At 43.4% G+C, this 27,232-nt stretch overlaps 1 protein-coding gene across 1 annotated transcript in view; it reads right to left on the bottom strand.

The window, feature by feature from the left end:
* Nucleotides 1–19,568, bottom strand: part of CLIC4 (chloride intracellular channel 4) — an 86,876-nt gene extending 67,308 nt beyond the window's left edge. Inside the window, exon 1 of the mRNA XM_053576133.1 lies at nucleotides 19,239–19,568. Coding sequence (XP_053432108.1) covers nucleotides 19,239–19,310 — 72 coding nt within the window. The 5' untranslated portion in view covers nucleotides 19,311–19,568. The remainder of the gene's footprint in view (nucleotides 1–19,238) is intronic.
* Nucleotides 19,569–27,232: the final 7,664 nt, after the last annotated feature.

The raw sequence follows: 27,232 nt of genomic DNA, 5'->3' as shown, positions 1-27,232 counted from the left end.
GAAGGGAGGTGGGAAAGCTCAGAGAAAAACATTAACAAATTAACATGTAATTTTTGTTAAACTTGAACCACTTTGACATTTCTAAATTGGAAAAGAATTCTAAAATCAAAATACTATAATGTTCAAATGGGGATCCTTAACCAGCTTATAAATAAACCCTTTAAAGCACTTCACAAAATACTAATTAACCAGGCCCCAGAAATGCAAATAGGTGAGGTAATGGAAATTTTAGCTTCCTTTCAAATTTTACCAAGAGAACTGAAAGCCAACAACCAAAATCATCCAAGGAACCATCTAGGCTCACTGTTTTGTTATTACATTCTAGAAGTATCCTTAAATATGCAGAGTTTTTTACTTTTCAGGGTAAGTGAAAACAGTACATAATGAAAACAAAACTATTAAGTAAACACTCAAGTTTCAAATAAAGACAAAGAACATAAACAAATTAAAAAGCTTTTAGTGGCTAAGAATCAGCCTCTGGAATCATAAAGACCTAGGTACAAATTCCAGCACTGCTACTCACTGGCCCTGCAAAAAACCGTATTGACAGTATCTATTTTGGAGTTTATATGAGGATTTAATTAAGGTAAAAGACTGGCACATTGTTCCTGGCCCACAGTAAGCACCCAACACTATTACCTTATGACAATCTGGCTTTAACAGGGAAACAAAAATCTAGTTGTTTTTTTTTTTTTTTTAATATATTAGTTTACTCTTTCCTGTGTAGGAATGAATTAAGTAGTTTCGGGAAGTTTATAAATCATTATAAAATGAAGGATTTTAAAGTCACTTATGATCCTTTTCATCAATTATCATTTATTGCCAAGCCAAAGCTTTAAGCTTTATCCTATTATGGTATAAAGTAGGAAAAAAAAACATACTTTTTTTTTTTTTAAGATCATCTCACTCTGTTGCCCAGGCTAGGGTGCGGTGGCTTCAGCCTAGCTCACAGCAACCTCAAACTTCTGGGTTCAAGGGATTCTCCTACTGCAGCTTTCCAAGTAGCTGGAACTACAGGTACCCACCAGGACACCCACCTAATTTTTTCTATTTTTTTAGTAGAGATGGATCTCACTCATGCTTAGGCTACTTTCACACTCCTGAGCTCAAGGGATCCTCCCACCTTGGCCTCCCAGAGTGCTAGGATTACAGGCATGAGTCACCACACCTGGCCCTAAGGTGAAACTTTTTTAAAAACAACAATAATCATAGGGTCTATAAACAATTGGGAGACTTCAACTCTACCCTTTTCCCTTAAAAGTTGCTAAGAATAAAACCTGTAAATCTATATAATCTCAGTTTCCTCTCCTACAAATTAAATAAAAAGAATTTAATCTTGTCCTCTTCTTCTGAGATAATACTTAAAAATACCTAAATATGTCTATATTTCCCCTAAAGAAATAGATAAATGCTAGTTAATACATGAACAGTTCAACTTTATTAAGTATCATTTTTTTAAGTCAAGAAATAGTGAAATTCAGCATCACAGAAAGCCAAAATCCAATTCAAAAGCACTACTACAGAACCAATAAATTCTGTATGTCCTAGATTATTCCTCTTTACTTTTGTTTTTTCACTTTAAAAAAGAAAAAAAAAATGAAGATCAAATTTTATAAGTATTTAGAAAGTTGGTAATTATCAAAGATACTCTTAATTTATACCTGAAATATGTTAACAGGCAGGTGACTCATGTTAAAGTACCACTCCTTCTAGATGAATTTTCAAAATTCATCCCAGTGGACCATCAGATCTTCCTTCTTCATAGTAAACAAACGTAGGATGTGACTTCTTAAGATAGCAAGCCATAAAACATGGAAGCATATTCATCTATTACTGTGTCACACAAAAGTTTATAAGTTCAGGCAGCTTTCTTTATATTAAGATAGTTTGCTTTTTCATTTGGTGCAAAAGTATGTAAGGAGTCTCATATTTTCTGGAAAACATTAACATAAAATATGGGCGGCGCCTGTGGCTCAGTGAGCAGGGCGCCGGCCCCATATACCGAGGGTGGCGGGTTCAAACCCAGCCCCGGCCAAACTGCAACAAAAAAATAACCGGGCGTTGTGGCGGGCGCCTGTAGTCTCAGCTACTCGGGAGGCTGAGGCAGGAGAATCGCCTAAGCCCAGGAGTTGGAGGTTGCTGTGAGCTGTGTGACGCCACGGCACTCTACCAAGGGCAATAAAGTGAAACTCTGTCTCTACAAAAAAAAAAAAAAAAACATAAAATATAACCTTAAAAATTAAAAAAAAAAAAAAAGAAAGAAAGAAGAGCTGCTGATGTGAATGAACTAAGATGTCAGAGTCCAAACCAATAGTCCCTCAGTTACCTAGTGAAGTGTCAGCAGCATCACGGGGCACTGAAGTTAATTCAGAATAAATTCAAGTCCAGCCATAGACTCTTTTTTGTACTAACCCTGCTCTTCTGATAAAGAATGGAAAGTGACCCAATTGGTTGTAGTGGCAGGCTGGTAGATGTTCCTCTTAGATAGCTCCAATATGTTATACGGAACTTATAAACGAACCACAGGCCAACACAGGCTTAAAATTAACACTGCACTCCCAAAGGCAAAACAGTAATAAGCAAACAAGACTCACTACGCATCAGTGTAAGTGCTAAGTGCTTTTCATATAGTAGTGCTTTCCTTATATTAACTCTTTTACTCTTTATAAAAACCCCAGTGGAGACACCAAGGCAGCTAGTGAAGGGTAGAACAAGGATTCAAACACAGGCTACAAGACTCCACAGCCCACACTCTTAAACACTACATTGTAACAGGAGCATTAACACTAAAGATCCAGTCTTCCATATGACAACTCAATTGCCTATTTGAAATATTAATTCTAATTATCTTTAAAACAGTCTGACGTGCCTAAACAGAGAATAAAAATGATACTTCAAATCTACAATCATACCCTAGCTCTAACTCTGGGATCTCAGATCACAACTATTCCAAAGGACAGGATAAAAAAACCCATACGCGCAGTATCAAAGCAATATTACAACACAGGGTCCCTGCTGAGTCCTCAGGACAATAACTCCACCACAACTCTTAATCCCAATAGCTGTCAAGCCACGTGTTCAAGGCCAAAACACAATCCTCAGCTCTCCATTCAATCTTTTTTACTTTGCAAGGAAGAAAATCTGTTCATTTCAATAAAATAAGAACCATTTTAAGGCACTAAATCAAAACAGCAAATATGAACTGAGCCCAGTGATTTGCATCACCCTTTCAGCCTGTTTCTCTGGCTTCTTGTGTAAGTATTTCTGTGAACTTAATAGGTATTTGTTTTCCCAATCACGTGATCCTTTTTTTTTTTTTTCTTTGAGACAGTCTCACTTTGTCGCCCTGGGTAGAGGGGTAGAGTGCTATGGCATCATAGCTCACAGAAAGCTCAAATTCTTGGGCTCAAGCAATCCTCTTGCCTCAGCCTCCCAAGTAGCTGGGACTCCAGGCACCCACCACAATACCCAGCTATTTTTTTTTTTTTTTTTTTTTTTTTAGAGACGGGGTCTTGTCTCAAACTCCTGAACTCAGGTAATCCACCCGCCTCAGCCTCCCAGAGTGCAGGATTACAGGGATAAAACACACTGCTCGGCCCCACTCAGGTGATCTTTTCTTTCTTTTCCCATCACCCTTCTCTGGAATCAAGCCTGTGCAAGGGAGGGGTGGGGGGAGCTTCTATATATTCCTTCAGCAAACATTTCTTGAGCAACCATCAAATGAGTTAATACATGTAACGCAATTAATATAGTAGCTGGCACATAAAAAATACTCCATAAATGTTTATATTAGTTCCGGTAAGCATGAAATACTCTTCTATATATTTCTTTTATTGCATGCATTTAAGAAATGAAACAGAAAATAAGCTTCTATTCTAACACACAGATCGTTCCAGAAGTGAAAAAGCCTCTCAGTCAGTGAGTTACAATGACTCCCATGGAAAATATTTTCCCGTGAAGATCACTGTGTATTTTCCTTCCTACATTATAGCACCTATCTGAGCTACTGGAATTTAAGGGTACGTTTCTTTGTTTGTTTACCCAGTCCTACAGTGGTTCCTAGTACTTAGCGGGCCCTTAGTAAAGTTGCTTGTTTAACAAAGGATTGCTTAATTTGTACCTTCTCTAGATTTACAAAAATAACTGCAGTGAGAGAGGGCACAGATACAAAGTAAATACATTCAAAGGAATTTGGGCTTTATCGTGGGTCCTAAATCTGCTTGAGATATTATTTTTAATAAAAGACGAAGGAGGGTGGCGCCTGTGGCTCAAGGAGTAGGGCGCCGGTCCCATATGCCGGAGGTGGTGGGTTCAAACCTGGCCAAAAACCACACACACAAAAAAAATAAAAGACGAAGGAATCCAATTTTGGCAAGAATCAAGATACTCCAGCATCACAGCCTTCCCTTCTTACTATCCCATTTAAAGGGATTATCTGCCAGTAACTCCATTTAGAGAAACATCGGCCAGTACTAAAGGAAGGAAGCAACGATACAACTTCCGAGAAATGCCAGAAGTTACCAGAAGCATGCAGGGGAATTTAACAAGTCAAATTAAATGGTGAAGGGCAGATTTTATTCAGGCTTGAACTTCATTTTATTTATGGGGAAGAACGCTCTTAATTCCAGCATTAGAGAAAAGATACACCATATGTTTATCTTGTGGAAAGTTTATCTTGCAAAACCTAACTGGACATGTGCCATCAAGAGAAAATTCTTCATACTCAACTTTTGACTTTGAAGATATTGTAACTAAAAAATACCTAATTGTGGGCGGCGCCTGTGGCTCAGTCGGTAAGGCGCCGGCCCCATATACTAAGGGTGGCGGGTTCAAACCCGGCCCCGGCTTAACTGCAACCAAAAAAAAAAAAAATAGCCGGGCATTGTGGCAGGCACCTGTAGTCCCAGCTACTCGGGAGGCTGAGGCAGGAGAATCACTTAAGCCCAGGAGTTGGAGGTTGCTGTGAGCTGTGTGAGGCCACGGCACTCTACCGAGGGCCATAGGGTGAGACTCTGTCTCTACAAAAAAAAAAAAAAATCTAATTGTAAGCAGTACTGTGCCATACTTAAATGTCTAGAGTCATATAAGGTTTTATTACTATGAACTGGGATCTTTTCCAACTAAGTACTGTCATTATCAGAAAAAGTGAGTGAAAGGCTTCTGAGAAATTCTAAACTTGGTGGAATGCTACTATATATGCCAGCAATCTCAGCTAGTCCATGCTTTGTTTTCTGCCAACTACTCCCCAAATACCACTCTTAAACAGGTATCCCTTTTTCAAAAGATACGATTTAAAAAATATATTTTTAGCCAACTATAATTAGCAACAATAGGGTTAGGTCTACCAATTCTACTTAAGGTACTCACTCATTCAATGAAAAAGATCTGGTCTGGCACAGTGACTCATGCCTGTAATCCTATCACTCTGGGAGGCCAAGTCAAGTGCTTGAGCTCAGGAGTTCAAGACCAGCCTGAGCAAGAGCAAGACCCTGTGTCTAAAAAACAGCGGGGCGCTGTGGTGGGTGCCTGTAGTCTCAGCTACTTGGGAGCCTGAGGCAATAGAATCACTTGAGCCCAAGAGTTTGAGGCTGTTGTGAGCTATGACACCATGGCACTCTACCAAGGGTGACCAAGTGAGACCCTTGTCTTTAAAAAAAAAAGAGTTAAGACCCCATCTCTACCAAAAATAGAAAAACTACCCCAGCATTGTGGTGCCTATAGTCCCAGCTACTCCAAAGCTGAGGCAGGAAGATCTCTTGAGCCCAAGAGTTAGAGGTTGCTATGGACTATGAAGCCACGGCACTCTACCGAGGACAACATAGTGAGACTCTGTCTAAAAAAAAAAAAAAAAAAAAAGCGGTGCCTATGGCTCAGAGGAGTAGGGCACCAGCCCCATATGGCGGAGGTGGCGGGTTCAAACTCAGCCCCTGGGCCAAAAAAACCCAAAAGAGACAGAGAGAGTCAAAAAGCAAATCTCCCAAGCAGAAGTAGCCCTTCCCATAGCCTTCCCCACCTCAATTAAAGGCATCATCAGAACCATCTCTGACTCTTCTTTCTCTCATCAGTCCATCAGAAAATTCTGTTATCTCCATCTTAGAAATATATCTAGAATCAGACCATTTCCTACCTTATTCCAAGCTACCATCATTTATCTCATGCCTGAATTACTGAAAAAACCTCTTTGAATTAGGCATCCTTCTTCTGCCCTTGCCTCCATGTTCCCTATTCCACAGGGCTAAAAGAAGGTCCTGTTAAATCGACACAGAACCCCCATCATTCATTCTCTATGCTCCTTAGCCTACTTCACTTTCCTTTGTAGCACTTAATCACTAAATGAGCTATGCTTATTGTTTGCCTCCCCCAACCAAATACGACTGCCATAATGACAGAGACTCTTGTTCACTGGTATATCCAAGGACCTGGAACAGTATTGCAACGTTTGTTAAAAAGTGAATGAAAGAACAGATATAATTCCAGCAGAAGAACTTAGGGATAGGGAAGGAGTTGGAGAAGCCAATCTCCCATGTACAGGGCATGTTCAAGACCAATCTAGGTAGAATATAAGGTATATTTGCAGCTGTAGTGGGGATTAAAAGTAGAAATACAAGTTGAATCATGAATGCCATATCAAGAGTTTGCACCTAATTCAAAAACAATTAGGGAAAGTACAGTCCATTCAAGATTTGAGGCAAGAAGTATCCATTCTAGACAGATTAAAATTATTCAACATGCGACTAATTATTGAGAGAAAAGATACACGTTTCTTTAAACACCTGATAATAAACTGCTTAATAGATTTCAGTAATACTATCTATCCTTCATCTGTTAGAATGCAATATGAGGCCGGGCGTGGTGGCTCACGCCTGTAGTCCCAGCGCTGTGGGAGGCCGAGGCGGGTGGATTGCCTGAGCTCGGAGGTTCAATGCCCATATGAGCAGCAGTCAGCCCAGAGTAAGACCCCGTCTCTACCAACAATACCAAAAACAGCCAGCACCGCAGGAGAAGGAAGAAAATCACCAGAAAAGGAGTACTTCAAACAAACATGAACAAGCACACTGAAATTAAAAATAAAAAAAAAAAGAATGCAATATGAACATTTCATTCATCACTAAGTCAATTATCTCATTTAGTCTGCCACTTAAACCATTTCTTAAAGCTTTTTTTTTTTTTTTTTTTTGAAACAGTCTCACTTTATCACCCTCGGAAGAGTGTGGTGCTGTTATAGCTCACTGCAACCTCAAACTCTTGGGTTCAAGTGATCCTCTTGCCTCAGCCTTGATGAGTAGCTGGGACTACAGGCACCCGCCACAACAACCAGCTATTTTTAGAGATGAGGTCTCACTCTGGCTCAGGCTGGTCTCAAACTCTTGAGCTCAGGCAATTCACCCACCTCAGGCAATTCACATGAACCACAGTGCCAGGGCTACCACATTTACTTTTAAAGGGCATGATACATACAAGTGACTATACCAGGAAGCAGAAATGAAATGACATTAACTTTTCTATTTATTTATGAGACAGAGTCTCACTTTGTTGCCCTCAGTAGAGTGCCATAGCATCACAGCTCACAGCAACCTCAAGCAGCTGGGACTCCCAAGTAGCTGGGATTACAGGCACCGGCCACAGCATCTGGCTATTTTTAGAGACAAGGTCTCACTCTGGTCTCCAGCTGGCTCCAGCTGTCACTCCTGAGCTCTAGCGATCCACCTGCCTCAGCCTCCCAGAGGGCTAGGATTATAGGCAAGAGCCATTGCACCCTGCCCTATAACCTATCCTATTTTGTTGTTCTTGTTCTTAATCGGGCCCAGGCAAGGCTCGAATCCACTGTCTCTGGTTTAGCAAGGCCAGTGCTCTAATTACATTACTTTTCAAACGTAGGACCAATATTTAAACTAAAATAGATTTATACTAAATAATACTTATGCTAAGTGATTAGAAAAAGTATATTTGCAATCAAAAGCTCTACTGACAATAATAAAATGTAAATAAAGTATTACTGATAACTAGCAACAATTTTTATATAATTTAATGATGAATCGAAAAGCCCTAAATATTTTTGAAATCAAAATTTTGGATTCCTATGCTAACTAAAATATACTGTAACCTAGAATATCAAGACTATAAAACTGGGCGGCGCCTGTGGCTCAGTGAGTAGGGTGCCGGCCCCATATACCGAGGGTGGTGGGTTCAAACCCGGCCCGCCAAACTGCAACAAAAAAATAGCCAGGTGTTGTGGCAGGCGCCTGTAGTCCCAGCTGCTCGGGAGGCTGAGGCAAGAGAATCACATAAGCCCAAGAGCTGGAGGTTGCTGTGAGCCGTGTGACGCAACGGCACTCTACCAAGGGCAGTAAAGTGAGACTCTGTCTCTATAAAAAAAAAAAAAAAAAAAAAAAGACTATAAAACTGAACGCTCTTCATAAGTTTAGATCTTTTTGTATGTGTCCCGCCCCAAGAAGTGTGCCATACACTGTGACCCCCACAAACTCCCCCCACTCCCTCATTCCCCTACCCCCCAGCTTGTATTATATCATCTCTGCTTTCATATTAGAATTGAGTACACTGGATTCTTGCTTCTCCATTCTTGTGATGCTTTACTAAGAAGAATGTGTTCTACCTCCATCCAGGTTAATACAAAAGATGTAAAATTCCATCTTTTTTAATGGCTGAATACCCTGTTTCCCCGAAAATAAGACAGTGTCTTATTTTAAGGTGTGCTCCCAAAGATGCGCTAGGTCTTATTTTCAGGGGACGTCTTATCTTTCCTGTAAGTAGGTCTTATTTTCGGAGGATGTCTTATTTTCAGGGAAACAGGGTATACACATACCACAGCTTGTTAATCCATTCCTGGGTTGGTGGGCTTTTAAGCTGTTTCCACAGTTTGGTGATTATAAATTGAGCTCCAATAAAGTCTAGTGCAAATGTCCTAATTTAAAGCTCTATTTTTTTGTTTTGAGACAGTCTCACTTTGTCACCCTCAGTGGAATGACAGGTTTTTTTCTTCTTCTGGGTAGATGCCTAGTAATGGGATTGCAGGACGGGCAAAGTCTAAATTGACTTCCAATGCAAGGTCTAATTTGAATTCTTTGAGGATTTTCCATACTTCTTTCTGAAAAGGTTGTATTAGTTTGTAGTCCCACCAGGAGTGTAAAAGTGTTCCCTTCTCTTTACATCCACACCAGCATCTATCTGTAGCTTTGAGACTTTGTGATGTGGGCCATATCCCTCAGGTTAGGTGGTATCTCAGGGTAATTTTGATTTGCATTTCTCTGATGATTAGGGATGATGAGCATTTTTTCTTTTTTTTTTTTTTTTCTTTTTGAGACAGAGTCTCACTTTGTCGCCCTCAATAGAGTGCCATAACATCCCAGTTCACAGCAACCACAAACTCTTGGACTCAAGTGGTTCTCTTGCTTCAGCCTCCCAAGTAGCTTGGGGCTACAGGCACCCACCACAACGCCTGGCTATTTTTTTTTTTTTTTTTTTTAGAGACGGGGTCTCGCTCTTCCTTGGGACTGGTCTTGAACCCATGAGCTCAGGCAATTCACCCACCTCAGCCTCCCAGAGTGCTAGGATTACAGGCGTGAGCCACCATGCGTGATTGATGAGCATTTTTTCATGTTTTGTTAGCCATTTGTCTGCCTTCTTTAGAGAAGGTTTTATTCATGTCTCTTGGCCAGTAATACATGGGATTGTTGGGTCTTTTCTTGTTGTTAATTTGAGTTCTCTACAGATCCTAGATATCAAGCTTTTGTCCAATCTGTAATATGCAAATATCTTTTCCCATTTCGAAGGAAGTTTAGATCTTTGAAAAACATTTCATTCCGGGTGGCGCCTGTGGCTCAGTTAGTAGGGCGCTGGCCCCATATACCGAGGGTGGTGGGTTCAAACCCAGCCCCGGCTGAACTGCAACCAAAAAATAGCCGGGCGTTGTGGCGGGCGCCTGTAATCCCAGCTGCTCGGGAGGCTGAGGCAGGAGAATAGCGGAAGCCCAAGAGATAGAGGTTGCTGTGAGTCTTGCGACATCATGGCACTCTACTGAAGGCAGTAAAGTGAGACTCTGTGTCTACAAAAAAAAAGAAAAACATTTCATTCCAGTATTGGGTATGTTATATTCAAGACCAAAATTTAATTTCTTAAGCCTAACCACCTACTTTTTTCTCTAATTAATCTGTGTAGTCTGTTCTCACAGCTACCACTCTTCCACTTTTCTTGGGTAGCACAATAACCTAATCTTGTTCACCTTTAGTTTCTTTTTTTTGGTTTTTTTTTGGCCGGGGCTGGGTTTGAACCCACCACCTCCGGCATATGGGAACGGCGCCCTACCCCTTGAGCCACAGGCGCCGCCCTCATCTTTAGTTTCTAATGAACATTCATTCTACTAATCTACCACCTTGTCCTAACCTCAAAAATAAAGTAATTGGGGGCAGCGCCTGTGGCTCAGTGAGTAGGGCGCCGGCCCCATATGCCGTGGGTGGCGGGTTCAAACCCAGCCCCAGCCAAACTGCAACAAAAAAATAGCTGGGCATTGTGGCGGGCACCTGTAGTCCCAGCTGCTCGGGAGGCTGAGGCAAGAGAATCGCGTAAGCCCAAGAGTTAGAGGTTGCTGTGAGCCGTGTGACGCCACGGCACTCTACCGAGGGCGGTACAGTGAGACTCTGTCTCTACAAAAAAAAAAAATAAGTAAAAAAATAAAGTAATTGGTTGTTAGCAGAGGAAAACGTGCAGAGAACTCACAAATCTTTAAAAACTGTTAACTACTTCAGCTTATCTGCTTGGTCTTGTATTATCCAGTGTTGCTCAGATTCTCTCTTTTGTTTTTTTCTGCTCCCACACATACAAATAAATAGCTATGTTGCACAGTGGTAAAAATGCAATACTTAAGTAACCACAGATGACTGACATTTTTACCACCCTATTATAATGAGAACTAAATCTTTTCATGAGTTATTTCACACATAAAGCTGGAAGTAACAATTTTATTACAAAAAAAATAGAAGAAAACCTGCCATACTCCTAGCTTAGGGATACAATTATACTGTATTTCAGCTTCAAGAAAAACAAATCTATAAAAAACAAAATATATGCACGATGAACTCAGATCAATACCTGGCCCTTGTTCTAATATTATTACTTGTTTGAAACATTAATGTTAAAATTTAACATACTCTATCTTTGACATAATTTCCCATCACAGTCTTATCTACATTAAATTGTCACCTTTCAGCTGGGCACAGTGGCTCACTCTGTTGCCAAGCTAGAGTGCCATGGCGTCAGCCTAGGTCATAACCACCTCAAACTTCCGCGCTCAAGCAATCCTCTCACCTCAGCCTCCCAACTAGCAGGAACCACAGGTGTCTGCCACAATGACCTGCTAATTTTTCCTATTTTTAGTAGAGACAGGGTCTTGTTTTTGCTCCAGCTGGTCTCAAAACTCCTGATGTCAAGTGATCCTCCCATTTCAGCCTCCCAGAGTGCTAGGATTACAGGCATGAGCCACCACGCCTAGCCTTAAATTTAGATTTCTGTTAAATCATATTTGGATAGTTTGTTATGACCTAAATATTATCTTCCTTTAGGAAGTCCCTTTCCATTCTCTCTAAGAGCCTATAAAACAGGCAAACTCATCCTAGCCTATTCCTTTACTTAATCGAAATCTTAATCTTCCCAACTCACACCTTAATCACACTTCCCATCTTGCCTAACACATTTCCCTTTTATGGATTCAGGAATTCCCTATTCAGGAGACCCCAGAACAGAGGCTCACTGATTTAATGAAAAGGAAGTGAGAAAGTCTTGCTCACCATTTTACTGGCTTCTAGACACCTCTCTATCTTTCCAAACCAACTGTGACTTTTCCTGACAGTGAGGCCCTGCCAACTGCCTCTCATCTCATGGGTTCAGTCCCCTTGCCTCAAAACTCCTGCCTCTTCCTCATTCTGGACCCCTTTCTCTCAGAATTTCACATCTAACCAAAATCATCACCTTGGCCTTTGCAAAATGCTGCACTGTTAGGTCTTCAGAGCTATCCAGCTGAAATAAAGTTTTCGTTAACTTCACATTTTACATTCATTTCTATCTCCTGAATCTTCCCCTCTAGAAAACTCAAATGAATATCAACTGGATCCAAGGTAATACTGTCATGATATTGAATTAGTTTTTGTTCAATTATTACAACAGTTCTCAGCATCATTTACTATAGAAAATCTATTCTATTTGTTCTGTTTGGGGAAAAAAGAGGACTTTTGCCCTTGAAACAAATACAAAAACTCTCACTTTAGACTATCAAACCTTCCAAGTGTACAATCCATTTGCACTTTCCCAAATGCCATTGGGAAATTTTTTTTTTTTTTTTTTGTAGAGACAGAGTCTCACTTTATGGCCCTCGGTAGAGTGCCGTGGCCTCACACAGCTCACAGCAACCTCCAACTCCTGGGCTTAAGCGATTCTCTTGCCTCAGCCTCCCGAGTAGCTGGGACTACAGGCGCCTGCCACAACGCCCGGCTATTTTTTGGTTGCAGTTTGGCCAGGGCTGGGTCTGAACCCGCCACCCTCAGCATATGGGGCCGGCGCCTTACCAACTGAGCCACAGGCGCCGCCCGCCATTGGGAAATTGTTAACAGATAACAGCCCAAAGAATAGGGAAGTGTAAAGTGACTAAAAGATAGGAAAGGGCGGCGCCTGTGGCTCAAAGGAGTAGGGTGCCGGCCCCATATACCGGAGCTGGTGGGTTCAAACCCAGCCCCGTCCAAAAACTGCAAAAAAAATAAAAAATAAATAAAAGGACAGGAAAATATATTAACAAAAAACAAAATTAGGTTTTAGAAGCCCAATCCTCAGCTTTTATTTTTTTTTTGCAGTTTTTTTTTTTTTTTTTTTTGGCCAGGGCTGGGTTTGAACCCGCCACCTCTGGCATATGGGGCTGGCGCCCTACCCCTTTGAGCCACAGGCGCCACCCTAATCCTCAGCTTTTAAATAATATGTCTCCCTGGTACTATAGATTTATTCCTGGTTCCTCCTTCTTTCGAAGACATTAGTTTTCAATTGTTTTCTGTATAAGTTTACAAATGATGTCAAAACTAGGGTGGCGCCTGTGGCTCAGTCGGTAGGGCGCCAGCCCCATATACCGAGGGTGACAGGTTCAAACCCGGCCCTGGCCAAACTGCAACCAAAAAAAAAAAAAAAATAGCCGGGCGTCGTGGCGGACGCCTGTAGTCCCAGCTACTCAGGAGGCTGAGGCAAGAGAATCGCTTAAGCCCAGGAGTTGGAGGTTGCTGTGAGCTGTGTGAGGTCACGGCACTCTACCGAGGGCCATAAAGTGAGACTCTGTCTCTACAAAAAAAAAAAAAAAAAATGATGTCAAAACTAGCACTCCCAGCTCAGCACCTGTAGCACAGTGGTTATGGCGGCGGCCACATACACCAAGGGTGGTGGGTTTGAACCCGGCCCGGGCCAGCTAAACAATGACAACTACAACAAAAAATAGCCAGGCATTGTGGCGGGGCCCTGTAGTCCCCGGTACTTGGGAGACTGAGGCAAGAGAATCGCTTACGCCCAAGAGTTTGAGGTTGCTGTGAGCTGTTTGCCAGGGCACTCTACCAAAGGCAACATACCGAGACTCTGTCTCAAAAAAATTAAAAAAAAAGAATATAGTATTTTCACCGGGCCAGGTGGCTCAAGCTGAGGCAAGAAGATCACTTGTGCCCAGAAGTTTGAGGTTGCTGTGAGCTATAACACCACAGCACTTTACCGAGGGCAACATAGTGAAACTCTGTCCCAAAAAAAAGAAAGAAACTTCCATTGTAAATTAATAATCATAACAGCTTAAACTACTCTAATTAACACACACAGATTATTAGCTTTAATCATAAGGTTGCTGAAGGGTCATAGTAATTACTATGTAATAGTAATAATATTACTATTATTATTTTCTGATATTGGAATTCAAGAAACTGAAGCACTGAGAGCTTAAGAAACTTGCCTGCCACTTCACAGAAGCCAAATTCAAGTCCAGCAGTCTGGCTCCCGGGTCTACGTACATTAGAAACTCCTGTCAAATAGCTTAAAAGGAACAGTTATTCCCATATGTTATGCTACCCTGCACCAGATTAACTTTTTACACCTCTTCCAATCCCAGCAGCTTGGTGACTATTTGCCAACAATGTGCCACTGGGAAGTTGTTGAAAAAAGCAATCTGAAAAACAGGGAACTGTAGGGAGACTGAAAGGGTAAGAAAATATATGTATTAACAAAAACCAACGTTAGGTTTTAAAACTTTATTAAACATTATAAATTGGCGGCACCTGTGGCTCAAAGGGGTAGCACGCCAATCACATATGCCGGAGGTGGCGGGTTCAAACCCAGCCCGGGCCAAAAACCACAAAGTTAAAAAAAAAAAACTCAATTTACAATCGCCAAAATGTGGAAACAGCCTAAATGCCCACCAACCCAGGAATGGATTAACAAGCTGTGGTATATGTATACCATGGAATACTATTCAGCCATTAAAAAAAATGGAGACTTTACATCCTTCATATTAACCTGGATGGACGTGGAAGACATTATTCTTAGTAAAGCATCACAAGGGGAAGCATGAATCCTATGTACTAAATTTTGATATGAGGACAATTAATGACAATTATGGTTATGGGGGGGGAAACAGAAAGAGGGAAGGAGGGAGGTGGGTGGGGCCTCGGTGTGTGTCACACTTTATGGGGGCAAGACATGATTGCAAGAGGGACTTTACCTAACAATTGCAATCAATGTAACCTGGCTTATTGTACCCTCAATGAATCCCCAACAATAAAAAAAAAAATATATATATATATATATATATATAGTCCCAATTCATGATACACCAAGTTTATATTCCAGTCCATAAAATGAAACTCTACAAAGGGATTACTTCCTAAACTGAGATCAGAAGTATCATCATCACATCAAAGCTACTTAGAGGGTGGGGGCGGAAGGGAATGTCACTAGGAGCTGGGCTTATACAAGCAAAAGAAAAATCGAAAAATCTAGTCTCTTCTCAAATTCTCTCATTTTGTGGTTCCAAAGTTCATACTTAGTTTTACCCACACAGAAATCTTGGTTCCCCAAATTCTAGACACGGCCAGGAAAACACACTGGTGGAAAATATGGCAAATACATGAAAAGATGAGAAGTATTAAGTAATGGAGAAAAAAGAGGTAAGCAGTGGCGTGGTGGCTCACATCTGTAATCCTAACACTCTGGAAGTCCCAGGCAGGTGAAATGCCTGAGCTTACACTCCAACCTGAGCTCAGGTTGGAGACCAGCCTGAGCCAGAGAGAGAGAGACCCTGTCTAACGAAAGCTGGGCATTGTGGCTGAGCGCCTATAGTTTCAGCTACTCAGAAGGCTGAGGCAAGAGAATCACTGGAGCTCAAGAGTTTGTTGCTATGAGCTACATGATGCCAGGGCACCCTACCAAGAGTGATAAAGTGAGACTCTGTCTGAAAAATTATTCAAAAATTATTACATAGTACATATTTTGATTTATTCCCATAAGATTAGTCTATTAATATCCCGACTGTGCAGATGTGCAAAGAGAGGTTTAAGTAATGTGCCTTGGGATACACAATTAGTAAATTAGACCAGAAACCCAGGCAGTGGTCAGATTATAACAGACCTTATACTATGTCCTTGCTAAGGAAGGGTCTGAACTTTACCCTATTGGTTGGTGGTTCCACAGCGGAAAATATACACACCTACCAGGCCCCTCAGTTTGAGGAAGAGAGAATCTCTACTATTGAGGATGACTGCCATCTGCCACTGTAAACCTTTTTTACTAGTGGGAGTATATCCTATCCTCTAGACGTCAAGGTAAAAAAAATAACAGGAAACTGCTATTTTACAAATGATGGAGTTACTGGGTTCAGAGGCAGACAAATCCAAAAATAATACTCAACAAGAAAGGAAATGGACCTGTGAGATCTGTCGCCATTATTTGAGAAGGTCCTAGTCTATTTCTCTTCAACTTAAAACTCAGTCCTAGGCGGGTGCAGTGGCTCATGCCTGTAATCTCAGCACTTGGGAAGCCAAGGCAGGCGTTGAGCTCATGAATTCGAGACCAGCCTAAGCTAGAGAGAGACCCCCACACCTCTAAAAATAGTGGGTGTTGTGATGAGTGCCTGTAGTCCCAGCTACTTGGGAAGCTGAAGTAAGAGAATTGCTTGAGCCCTGGAGTCTGAGGTTGCTGTGAGCTATGATGCCACAGCAGTCTATTGGGAGTAACAAAGTGAGACAGTCTCGAAAAAAAAAAAAAACAACAACTCAGTCCTAGACAAGTATTAGATTTAGCTCAATACCCCATTACACTCCTCTGCATCCCCTCTTAGCACCATAACCAAATTTTAAATTTCTATAAATTCTACATGCTTCAAGTATAAATAGCTTCCTATGACAAACTCAGATACGTCTTGCTAGAATAATTAACAATGTTTAACACATCACTCTGGAGAACCACAGCCTCTGCCCCCTCACTGCTTTCAAAATAACTATATTTACAAGGGTATTTTCCCTCATTTGCATTTCCTACACATAAGTTCTGAGAAGCAATCAATAAAATCCTTTACCACATTTTACCAGTCCCTTTTTTTCCTTTCAATCAACTAACCTGGTCTGTATCAGTGCAAAGTTCCAGTTCTGATTTCACAAAATAAGGCGTAAAGAGGAAAAACAAATTGCCCAACCTGGGTTATACCGAAGTACAGAACTGTGACTTGAGCCCCGGCTCTCTGCTCCCAAGCCCAGTGAGAAAGGCTTACAAGTAGTGGTAAGCAGGATGTTTTCAAGTGATTCACAATACAGGAAAACTGGGAAGGGTTATGCCAGTTGTCTCGAGTTTGGGAAACAGCGTACCGCACTCCTCTCCTTCTAATTTAAATATTAAATCGACAGCAAGCGGAGCATTGAGCATTGATCACTGCCTTTCCAATTCTTTTTTTTATTTTTTGAGACAAGAGTCTCAAGCTGTTGCCCTGGGTAGAGTTCCATGGTGTCACAGCTCACAGCAACCTCAAATTCTAGCGCTTAAGCAATTCTCTTGCCTCAGCCTCCCAAGTAGCTGGAACTACAGGTGCCCACCACAATGCCTGGCTGTTTTTTTGTTTTGTTTTGGTTGTAGTTGTCATTGTTGTTTGGCAGGCCTGGGCTGGATTCAAAACCGCCAGCTCCGGCGTATGTGGCTGGCGCCCTAGCCTCTGAGTACAGGCACGGAGCCAGCCTTTCTAATTCTTGTACTTCATTTTTCTTGTCTTACTGTATTGCATAGGTCCTCCAATACAATGCTGAATAGAAGCCATACTGATGGTATCCTTATCTGATTCTTAGTGCTGCTTCTAAAGTTTCACCATTAAAGTATCAGGTTTTTTAAATTAGTTGGTATACTTTTTTTTTTTTTTTTGGCAGTTTTTGGCCAGGGCTGGGTTTGAACCCGCCACCTCCAGCATACAGGGCTGGCGCCCTACTCCTTTGAGCCACAGGTGCCACCCCTGGTATACTTTTTTTAAATTTATGGAAATTCCTTCTTATTCCCAGCTCAGTAAAAAAATTTTTAATGATTTCTGACCCACCCTTTTCCCTTCTCCATACTGCTTTCCACCACCACCACCCCGTACCTTCTGTTTTCTCTCATTTTTGGTTCCTTTCTACATTTCTCTGCTCCTCAAAGTACTATATCTGCCACCCAAAGTAACGGAGACACTTTGATATTCTGGGAGTTCTACACCTGTCTGCTGTTTCAGTTTCCTGGACTAAAATGTTTCTGAAACTGATCATTGCAAGAAAATCCTAAAACAAACACTGCCTAATCATTTGCTGATCATGTCTTCTCTCCAACTGAAACACGTCCCTCTATAGCTTCCTTTTTTTTTCAGCCGGGGCTGGGTTTGAACCCGCCACCTCCGGCATTTGGGAACGGCGCCCTACTCCTTGAGCCACAGACACCGCCCTATCTCTTCCTTTCTTTAAAATAAAACCTCAGTCATTTAAGGTAAGGGTACAGAACACAGCCTTGAGAGGGACTCTACCTAACAAATGCAAACATTGTAATCTAGTTGTTTGTACCCTCACATTAACCTGAAATAAAAAATAAATAAAACAATGAAATAATAAAAACTCTGGGAAACACAGAACAATACATTTCTCCATTCTTGTTAAGTTTCCAGTATGTTGCCTAGCTCTGAATGAGCCTAGCTTTTTCAGTTAAGTGGCTGAGAGAATCTCAAAGATTTTTAAAGAAGTTTTAAGGGAAGTAGCTAGATCCAGATGTTTATAACTACCACTCTTTCGTCCTGGCTAAACTGAAAAATATTTAAAAAAAAAAAAAAAAAAAGGAAAAGGTTAGGGATAGTATTTGTACGCAAGTAAGATAGTTCCAGGATACAAAAGCTGAAGAAAAGACAAGGGAAAAGTCAACCCTTTAAAGCCCGAGCAAGTTATGAATTCTTTCCTTCATCAATTTCTTTCAAAACAAAAGGGCGCGCGCACACACACACACACATATTTTCTTTCCCGAAGCAGCAACGCCAAGGGGGAGAAGCCAAAATGTTGCATCATACAATTCTGCGCTTGAGAAACAAGAAAACCAGACGGGGGTAAATACCTAAGACAAAAAAAAAAAAAAAAAAAACTCAAGCTGGGAATCTCGGTCTTTTCCCAAAGGTCTAGGAGCTTGTGCTCTTCCGTAAAATTTTTAAGATTAAATCAAAAATTAAAGTTTCAGTTTCTTGCTGACGGGCAGCAAAGGCTCTTTCAAAAAGCGTTCAAAGAAGTTCAGTTTATCGTCTGACGACTGGCTCGAGGCTCCCCCGCCGGAGTGGCCTGGAGGGCTCAGGGGTGGGTGGGTGTCAGGACTCCCGCCGGCCCGAAGCTGGGGATGCTCGTCCCACCCACGGGCTCTCCGGACCACCGACACGCTGGACGCTGGTCCCGCGTCCGCCGGAGCCCGTGCGCCTGGAGACGGTGACCGCTGCCCCTTTCTGGGGCTTTCTGGGGCCCGGGTCTCCACCCCAGCACCTTCGACGAGCCCTCGGAGGCGGGAAGGCGCGGGTGGTCCCGAGACAATGGGTCGCCGTCGCTGGAGCCCGCAGCTCTCCGCTCAGACCCGGGTGCGGGCGCCGCGCGAGGGCGCTTCGGAAAAGCCCCGGGACACCGCCCCCCGCTGCCCCGGCGGGCGCAGGGGGCTCGGCCGGGTGGGACGACGAGGCGACCGCTCACCTTGACGAAGAGCTCGATGAGGGGCTCTTTGTCCTCCTCCTTCAACCCGTTCAGTGGCATCGACAACGCCATGGCCGGCTCGGCTGCGCTCCGCGAACGACGGCGACTGCTGCGTCTGCTCTGAGGCTGCTCTGGCTGAGGGCTCCCGCCGCGCTGCGCTGGCTGGACAGTCGGGCGTCAAGCTGGCAGCGACCTGCACTCCTCAACACTTCCCCACGCCCCGCGCGCGACTCCAAAGCGGCTGCAGCCCGAGACGCTTCAAACGGCGGGGCGGGGCTCAGGGGGCGGAGTCCTTAGGTGGGCGGGGCCACGGCTGGGTGTCTCTGGACTCTCCGAAGTCCTGGGGAAGTGGGGCGGCCGGAGCTCAGGGGCGTGACCTAGGATGGGGAAGGCGGAGGAACAACTGTGGCGCGGGCGGAGGGTCCACGGCGGCCTCTCGAATGGGGCGTGGCTTAGACTGGGGGCTGGATCTTGGTGGGTCGTACAAAGCTCTGGCTCTAGTGGGCGGTAGGCGGAACTCCTAGCCACGCCTGTCGAGGGGGCGGGAGGGAAAGTCCCCAGGGGCTGGCGCCTGACACTGCCTCCCTCTGCAGCGCCGGCGCGTCCTCCGCAGCTGCTGCTGGTACAGTGCCAAGTGACCTCATGCCTCCGCCCGCCTGGGGAGGCGAAGAGGAGCCTCCTGTCTCCTCCCCTGCTGCATCCCCCAGGACTAATCGCCGTTCCCCGCAGCGGCCACTCCCAACTCCCTGTTTTACGCCGAGCTGCTTTTTCCAGGACAACTTACTGGAAAGTCTTCATCGCCTTAGAATACCTCTTTCTTCTGCCTCCGACTTCGCTTTTCCTTTTGACTCTCCAAGTCTTTTTAATTTGGGAGCCAGCATATTCACAGCTATCTATAAAACTCAGCTGTATTTCAGGCTCTGAGTGAAGCCCTGGGTGATAAACAATTTGACAAGCTCCTTCTCCTACAGCTTACAGTCCTGAACTGCCACCCCAATGCCTGAAGGCTATTAAGGACCCCCCCCCAACTCATTATCCATGTTGTTCCCCCTACCTGTACCAATTTCGTTCACCTACTCACCTGGCAAACTTGAGTGCATTAGAATCACCTGAGTGCCACGCTCAGTACTGCTTTATGCAATTGTCACATTTCTCTGGGAAGGAGAGAAATCCACATTTTAACAGGCCCAGGACAATTCTGAAGTAAGTGGTTCTGAAACCAGATAAACTGCAGTAGGTTTTAAACTCCCAAGGTCAGGGGCTATGGTTCTTTGGTGAGGCACAGGGTAAGCACCTGTTCCCAGTTTACTGCTGTTGATCGCCTACGGCAAATTTCCTCCTCTGGAAACAGTTACTTGTGCCCTCTTTGGACTTTATGTAATACTTAACTCACAGCTACCCCTCCCTACTTCCCAGGTTAGGTTGAATAGTGAGTTTCAGGAGGCCCGGACATACGTTTGTTTCCACATCCCTAGTACATAGCACGTATCAGAATGTTTGAACACATTGAAAGTATGCATGAAAATACAGTGAAATTTGCAGGTCAGTTTCTTCCTCTGCCAGCCCAAAGCAAGTTGCTCAGATTTTCTCAAGGGACTCAGGTAAAGAGACCCTGTACCCCAGTGGTTAGGAACACGTGCTCTGGAGTAGGACTGTTTAAGTTCAAACCCTGACACTGCAATGTCCTGAAAATCCCTAAGCCTCCGTTTCATTGTTAGAGGGGGATGGGCCTAATTACCAGTGCTTGGCTTGCTCAGTCAGTATGGCTGTTATCTGCACTGGGACTTGTTCTGTCCCTACCACTCCTGCAGGCTAGAATGGCATCATATTCAATTTTCTCTGTGCCTATCTGGTTTATTGAAAAGAAATAAATTCTAGGAGGCTCCCTCTAAGATGGAGACTTGAACCAACAAAACTGAGATGACTCACTGGACTCTGAACGGAACCCAGTGTTAATTTTTCACAGAAGCATAAACTGAACCAAAGTTTCTTTCCAGCTTCCCCCACTCCACCCTGCCTGAAAAGGAACCAAAATGATGAACCAGTTCAAAGTCAATCTGAGCTGGAAAACAATCCAGCAGAACCTCAACATGCCTGAGAGTTCATAAAATTCAGTTTGAGTCAGCAAATATTCCCTGCGGTGAGGGTCTGGGGCAGGCTCCACCTGAACTCACAGCACCAGGGTATGGATGGAGGAACAGAACCCTTTCAGGGTTCATCAAGCTTCATTGACTGAACACAGCTCTTACCCTGGAGGGAGCCAGTAGGCATTTTCTTCCACACAGCCCTGAGATGGTAAGGACCTCCAGAACCCCTACTGACCACCAGAAAGCCACTAGGCAGAGGCTGAACTCAAAACCTGTGCATAGAAACCTGGTCACAGTCACACTTGTGGTCTGCCAATTTCCCCAACAAGGCTCACATGGATAGGCAGAGCAATTGGGACTGGGGAGGGGAAAAGCAATGTTTGTGCCGGGGAAGGTCCATAAGTACTTTGAAATGCGTGCCTATTTTGCATTATTTCCTCGTGTTTGTTTTTATAACACACAGAGAAATCTTGAAGAAGGGTGGAGATGTGCCATTCTCCCGAACACACCTCTGACCTCATCTCCTACCGCTCCCCCTTTTGCTCCCCACCCAGCCACACCAGCCTCCTGTGATTCTTTTTGAATACGCCAAGCACACTGTTGTCTGGGGGCCTTAGCCATTGTTCTTCCTCCTCTCTGGAATATACTACTCTGAGAATTCCTGAAACTCCCACTCCCACACCTCCTTCAGGTCTTTGCTTAAATGTCACCATCTCATAAAGCGTGTGCCACATACTACACTACGCAACAGCTCGAGGTGTTTCTCACTCCACCCTCTAACATTTATCCTACTCTCTGATTATTTATCTGCTGAATGTCTGTCTCCCCACCCCCCAACTAGAATATAAACTCCAGGAGGTCAGGGACTTTAGTTTGGTTTTGTTTGTGTCTATAGTCCAAGCTCATAGGACAGCTCACGGTACAGAGTAAAAACTTACAGAGTGAGTAACCACACTGTGTTTGCACTATGGTTTCATGTACCCCTGGCATACTCTTTGGACCATCCAGTTCTCCCAGTCTGAGAAGTTAGAAGCCAGGTGGTTTATACTCATGATCGTCTCTTCACAAGGGGTCAGGTTTTCCAAAGGACAGGGGTGGCCCCCTCCAGCAAGCCTCCCCGATTGTGTAGCATTTGTCTGGATTCTACATCACCTATCAGGGAGGTAAGGGTGGTATTGTAGTTCTCCCTACCAAAGTGCCTGATGCCCAGTTTGGGCAAGTTTTTCAACCCAAGGAAGTGTCCTCATTGCTATATCTGGGCTTAGAGGAGGCTGAGGCAGGAGGATTGCTTGAGCCCAGGAATTCAAGGACACAGTGAGCTATGATCAAGCCACTATACTCCAGCCTAGGTTAACACAAAGCAAAACCCTGTCTCTAAGAAAACTTGTAGGGGTGGTGCCTATATACTGGAAGTGGCGGGTTCAAACCTGGCCCCGGCCCAAAAAAACTGCAAAATAAATAAACAAATAAGTTTTTAAAAAATTATAAATTAGACACCATAAGAGATTAACAACTAGTAAGATAAAACTATTGAGTAAAATAAGAGTGACTTGAACACAAGCACTGTGATACCATGACAGTTGTTCTGATAACCAAGAAGGCTCCTAAGTGACTAAGGGGCTTAGAGAACATGGAGATGCCGGACAGAGGGACGATTCACCTCCCCAACAGACTGGAGCAGGGTGGCCTGAGATTTCCACATGCTCCTCAGAATGGCTTATTTCTGAAATTTTTCATTTACTGCTTCCAGATCATTTTTCACCACAGGTAACCAAAGATAGCAGGGGACAACTGAAGAACAGAACCTACCTCACGAAGCCTTTGTGAGGATTAAATGGGATAATACACATGGAGCATTTAATAATGAGCATTTAATCTGAAAACCCAAAATCAGAAATGTTCCAAAATCCAAAAATTTTTGAGTGCCAACAAGATGCTGCAAATAGAAAATTCCACACATGGGCGGCGCCTGTGGCTCAGTCGGTAAGGCGCCGGCTGCATATGCCGAGGGTGGCAGGTTCAAACCCAGCCCGGGCCAAACTGCAACCAAAAAATAGCTGGGTGTTGTGGCGGGCGCCTGTAGTCCCAGCTACTCGGGAGGCTGAGGCAAGAGAATCGCTTAAGCCCAGGAGTTGGAGAATGCTGTGAGCTGTGTGAGGCCACGGCACTCTACCGAGGGCCATAAAGTGAGACTCTGTCTCTACAAAAAAAAAAAAAAAGAAAAGAAAATTCCACACATACGTTCTTAACACAAACTTTATTTCACGCACAAGATTATTAAAAATATTATGTAGCATTATCTTGAGGCTTTTGTATAAGGTGTATAGGAAACATAAATGTTCTTACACTTGAGTCTCATCCTTCAGAATGTTTCAAAATCCAAAATACTTTTGGCCTAAGTATTTTGAGTGAGGGAAACTCAACCTGCACTACTATTCATATCAAAGTCTTCTTCCAGCCAGGTGAGGTGTCTCATGCCTATAATCCTAGCACTATGGGAGGCCGAGGCAGGTGGATTGCTTGAGCTGACAGGTTCGAGACCAGCCTGAAAAAGAGCAAGACCCTGTCTCTAAAACTAGCCAGGCTACCTCTTGATTGCACAAATGTACACAGCTATGATTTAACAATAAAAAATGAATAAAGTCAATACCAAAAAAAAAAATCCACACAAAATTCATATAATCCTAAATTATAGAAAATTCTACAAGCAAACCCAACAGTTAAATGCAACTGATGATCTAGCTGCAGGAAAATTAAAAAAAAAAAACAATAGATATGCATAATACTATAACAGAGCCAATAAAAACACACTCCGTTGGGGATCCCTAGGCGTTCTTTTCTTGTAGCGTGATGAGAATAAATGTCATGATTATTATTTAAAATAAATAAAAATAAAAATAGCCGGGCGTCGTGGTGGGCACCTGTAGTCCCAGCCATTCGGGAGGCTGAGACAAGAGAATCACTTGAGCCCAAGAGTTTGAGGTTGCTGTGAGCTATGATGCCACGGTTCTCTACTGCAGGTGACAAAGTGAGACTATCTCAAAAAGAAAAAAAAAAAAGTCTTCTTCCTTGGTATACTGCAAAGCTATTGGAGGGCAAGGAACCTTACCATACACAACTTTACTTAAAATATTTAATTTCCTGACCAGGCACGGTGGCTCATACCTGTAATCCTAGGACTCTGAGAGGCCGAGACAGGTGGATTGCTTAAGCTCAGGAGTTCCAGACCACCCTGAGCAAGAACGAGACCCCGTCTCTACTAAAAATAGAAAAACTGAGGCAAGAGGATCCCTTGAGCCCAAGATTGGAGGTTGCTGTGGGCTATGTGACGCCGTGGCACTCTACCCAGGGTGACAGCTTACAACTCAATCTCAAAAAAAAAATTAATTTCCTCACACGAAGCATTGATAATTATACTATCTCCCTTGTAGCATTGTTGTGGATATTAAACAAGCTAACAGACATACACGTAAAGCATATGATACTACACCTGGCATCTAGTATGTGCTCAATAAATGTTAGTTTCTATTTTGTTTTGTTTTGTTTTTATTTTTTATTATTTTTGCAGTTTCTGGCCAGGGCTGGGTTTGAACCCACCACCTCCGGCATATGGGGCCGGCACCCTACCCCTTTGAGCCACAGGCGCCACCCAAATGTTAGTTTTTATTAATGCTCTCCTATGCCTAACTCAGTGCCTGGCACATACAAGAATGCAATCACATCAGACTGAGTGAAATAATAAAATAAATTTCAAACATTATCTTTTAACCTCCCATCTCCCTACACCTGTCATACAGGTGCTTAATTAGTCATTGGTGGTACCAGTCAACCCAGCTACAGAACGTCCCAGTTTAGCTTTGAACTTCAACTGTGGCCCTACCATGTGAATTAGTTCCTATAATAAGGAACTAATCAGCCTTCATGCCCAGCCAGGTTTTTTTTTTTTTTTGCAGTTTTTGGTCGGGGCTGGGTTTGAACCCACCACCTCCGGCATATGGAGCTGGCGCCCTACTCATTTGAGCCACAGGTGCCGCCCCTTTTTTTTTTTTTTAAGTCAGTGCTTCCTACAGACAAAGCCCTATCAGTTAGGAGTTGTAATAGAAGAAGATATTTATTTATTTATTTATTTATTTATTTTTATTTATTTTTTTTTTTTGTAGAGACAGAGTTTCACTTTATGGCCCTCGGTAGAGTGCCATGGCATCACACAGCTCACAGCAACCTCCAACTCCTGGGCCTAAGCGATTCTCTTGCCTCAGCCTCCCGAGTAGCTGGGATTACAGGTGCCCACCACAACACCTGGCTATTTTTTTGTTGCAGTTCGGCCGGGGCGGGGTTTGAACCCACCACCCTTGGTATATGGGGCCAGCACCTTACTGACTAAGCCACAGATGCCGCCCAGAAGAAGATATTTATTAAAAGCAACCAAAAATATATAAAAACCTAAGAAATGGGGCCAGGTTCAGTGGCTCACACCTATAATCCCAGCACTCTGGGCCTGGCTGAGGCAGATGGATTGCCTGAGTTCACGAGTTTGAGACCAGCCTGAGCAAGAGTAAGACCTCGTCTCTATCAAAAATAGAAAAACTGGCTCAACCCCTGTAGCACAGCAGCTAGGGCGCCAGCCACATATACCAGAGCTGGCGGGTTTGAATCCAGCCCAGGCCTGCCAAACAACAATGACAACTACAGCCGGGCAGCGCCTGTGGCTCAGTGAGTAGGGCGCCGGCCCCATATGCCGAGGGTGGCGGGTTCAAACCCGGCCCCGGCCAAACTGCAACAAAAAAATAGCCGGGCATTGTGGTGGGCGCCTGTAGTCCCAGCTACTCTGAGTCTGAGGCAGGAGAATCGCCTAAGCCCAGGAGTTGGAGGTTGCTGTGAGCCATATGACGCCACGGCACTCTACTGAGGGCAATAAAGTGAAACTCTGTCTTTACAAAAAAAAAAAAAAAAAATGACAACTACAACCAAAAAATAGCTGGGCATTGTTGCAGGCACCTGTAGTCCCAGCTATCTGAGAGGCTGAGTCAAGAGAATCCCTCAAGCCCAAAGAGTTTGAGGTTGCTGTGAGCTGTGACACCATAGCACTCTACCCAGGGTGACAGCTTGAGACTCTGTCTCAAAAAAATGAAATAAAATAAAATAAAATAAAAATAGAAAAACTAGCCAGGTGTGGTGGTACTTGCCTATAGTCTCAGCTAAAAAAAAAAAAAAAACTTAAGAAATGAGAAAGTGGGCGGCGCCTGTGGCTCAGTCAGTAAGGCGCCAGCCCCATATGCCGAGGGTGGCGGGTTCAAACCCAGCCCCGGCCAAACTGCAACCAAAAAATAGCCGGGCGTTGTGGCGGGCGCCTGTAGTCCCAGCTACTCGGGAGGCTGAGGTAAGAGAATCGCTTAAGCCCAGGAGTTGGAGGTTGCTGTGAGCTGTGTGAGGCCACGGCATTCTACCGAGGGCCATAAAGTGAGACTCTGTCTCTACAAAAAAAAAAAAAAAAGAAATGAGAAAGTATCTTAGTATGTGTAAGTTCCAAGCAAACTCCATTTGAAAAACTTTTCATGCTTTTGAGAAACACATATATGACAGAATACGTACATATTTACAAAAAACTCTGAAAATACACAATAAATGGAGGACCCTCAAAATCATTAGGATATTAGATCTTTCTATATTGATCTAAAATGTAATGTGATACCTGTATATCATATTTGCACACCTACATGTCATTCATTTCTCTCTGGAAAGATACACAAGAACTCAGTAACAGTGTTTAATCCCGGAGAGGGGAACTGACTCACTGGGGATGGAGGCGTATAGCTTTTTATTTATTACTGTTTTATTTTGTAACTTTTGCCCTATGGGTATGTATTATCTACCCAAAAGTTGATAAAGAACAGTTGAAAGAGCCTT

Source organism: Nycticebus coucang, chromosome 22, assembly GCF_027406575.1.
Source record: "Nycticebus coucang isolate mNycCou1 chromosome 22, mNycCou1.pri, whole genome shotgun sequence".
In the NCBI taxonomy this organism is placed as follows: Eukaryota; Metazoa; Chordata; class Mammalia; order Primates; family Lorisidae; genus Nycticebus; species Nycticebus coucang.
The sequence above is the reverse complement of the archived record's forward strand: the minus strand, read 5'-3'. Positions and strand labels throughout refer to the sequence as shown.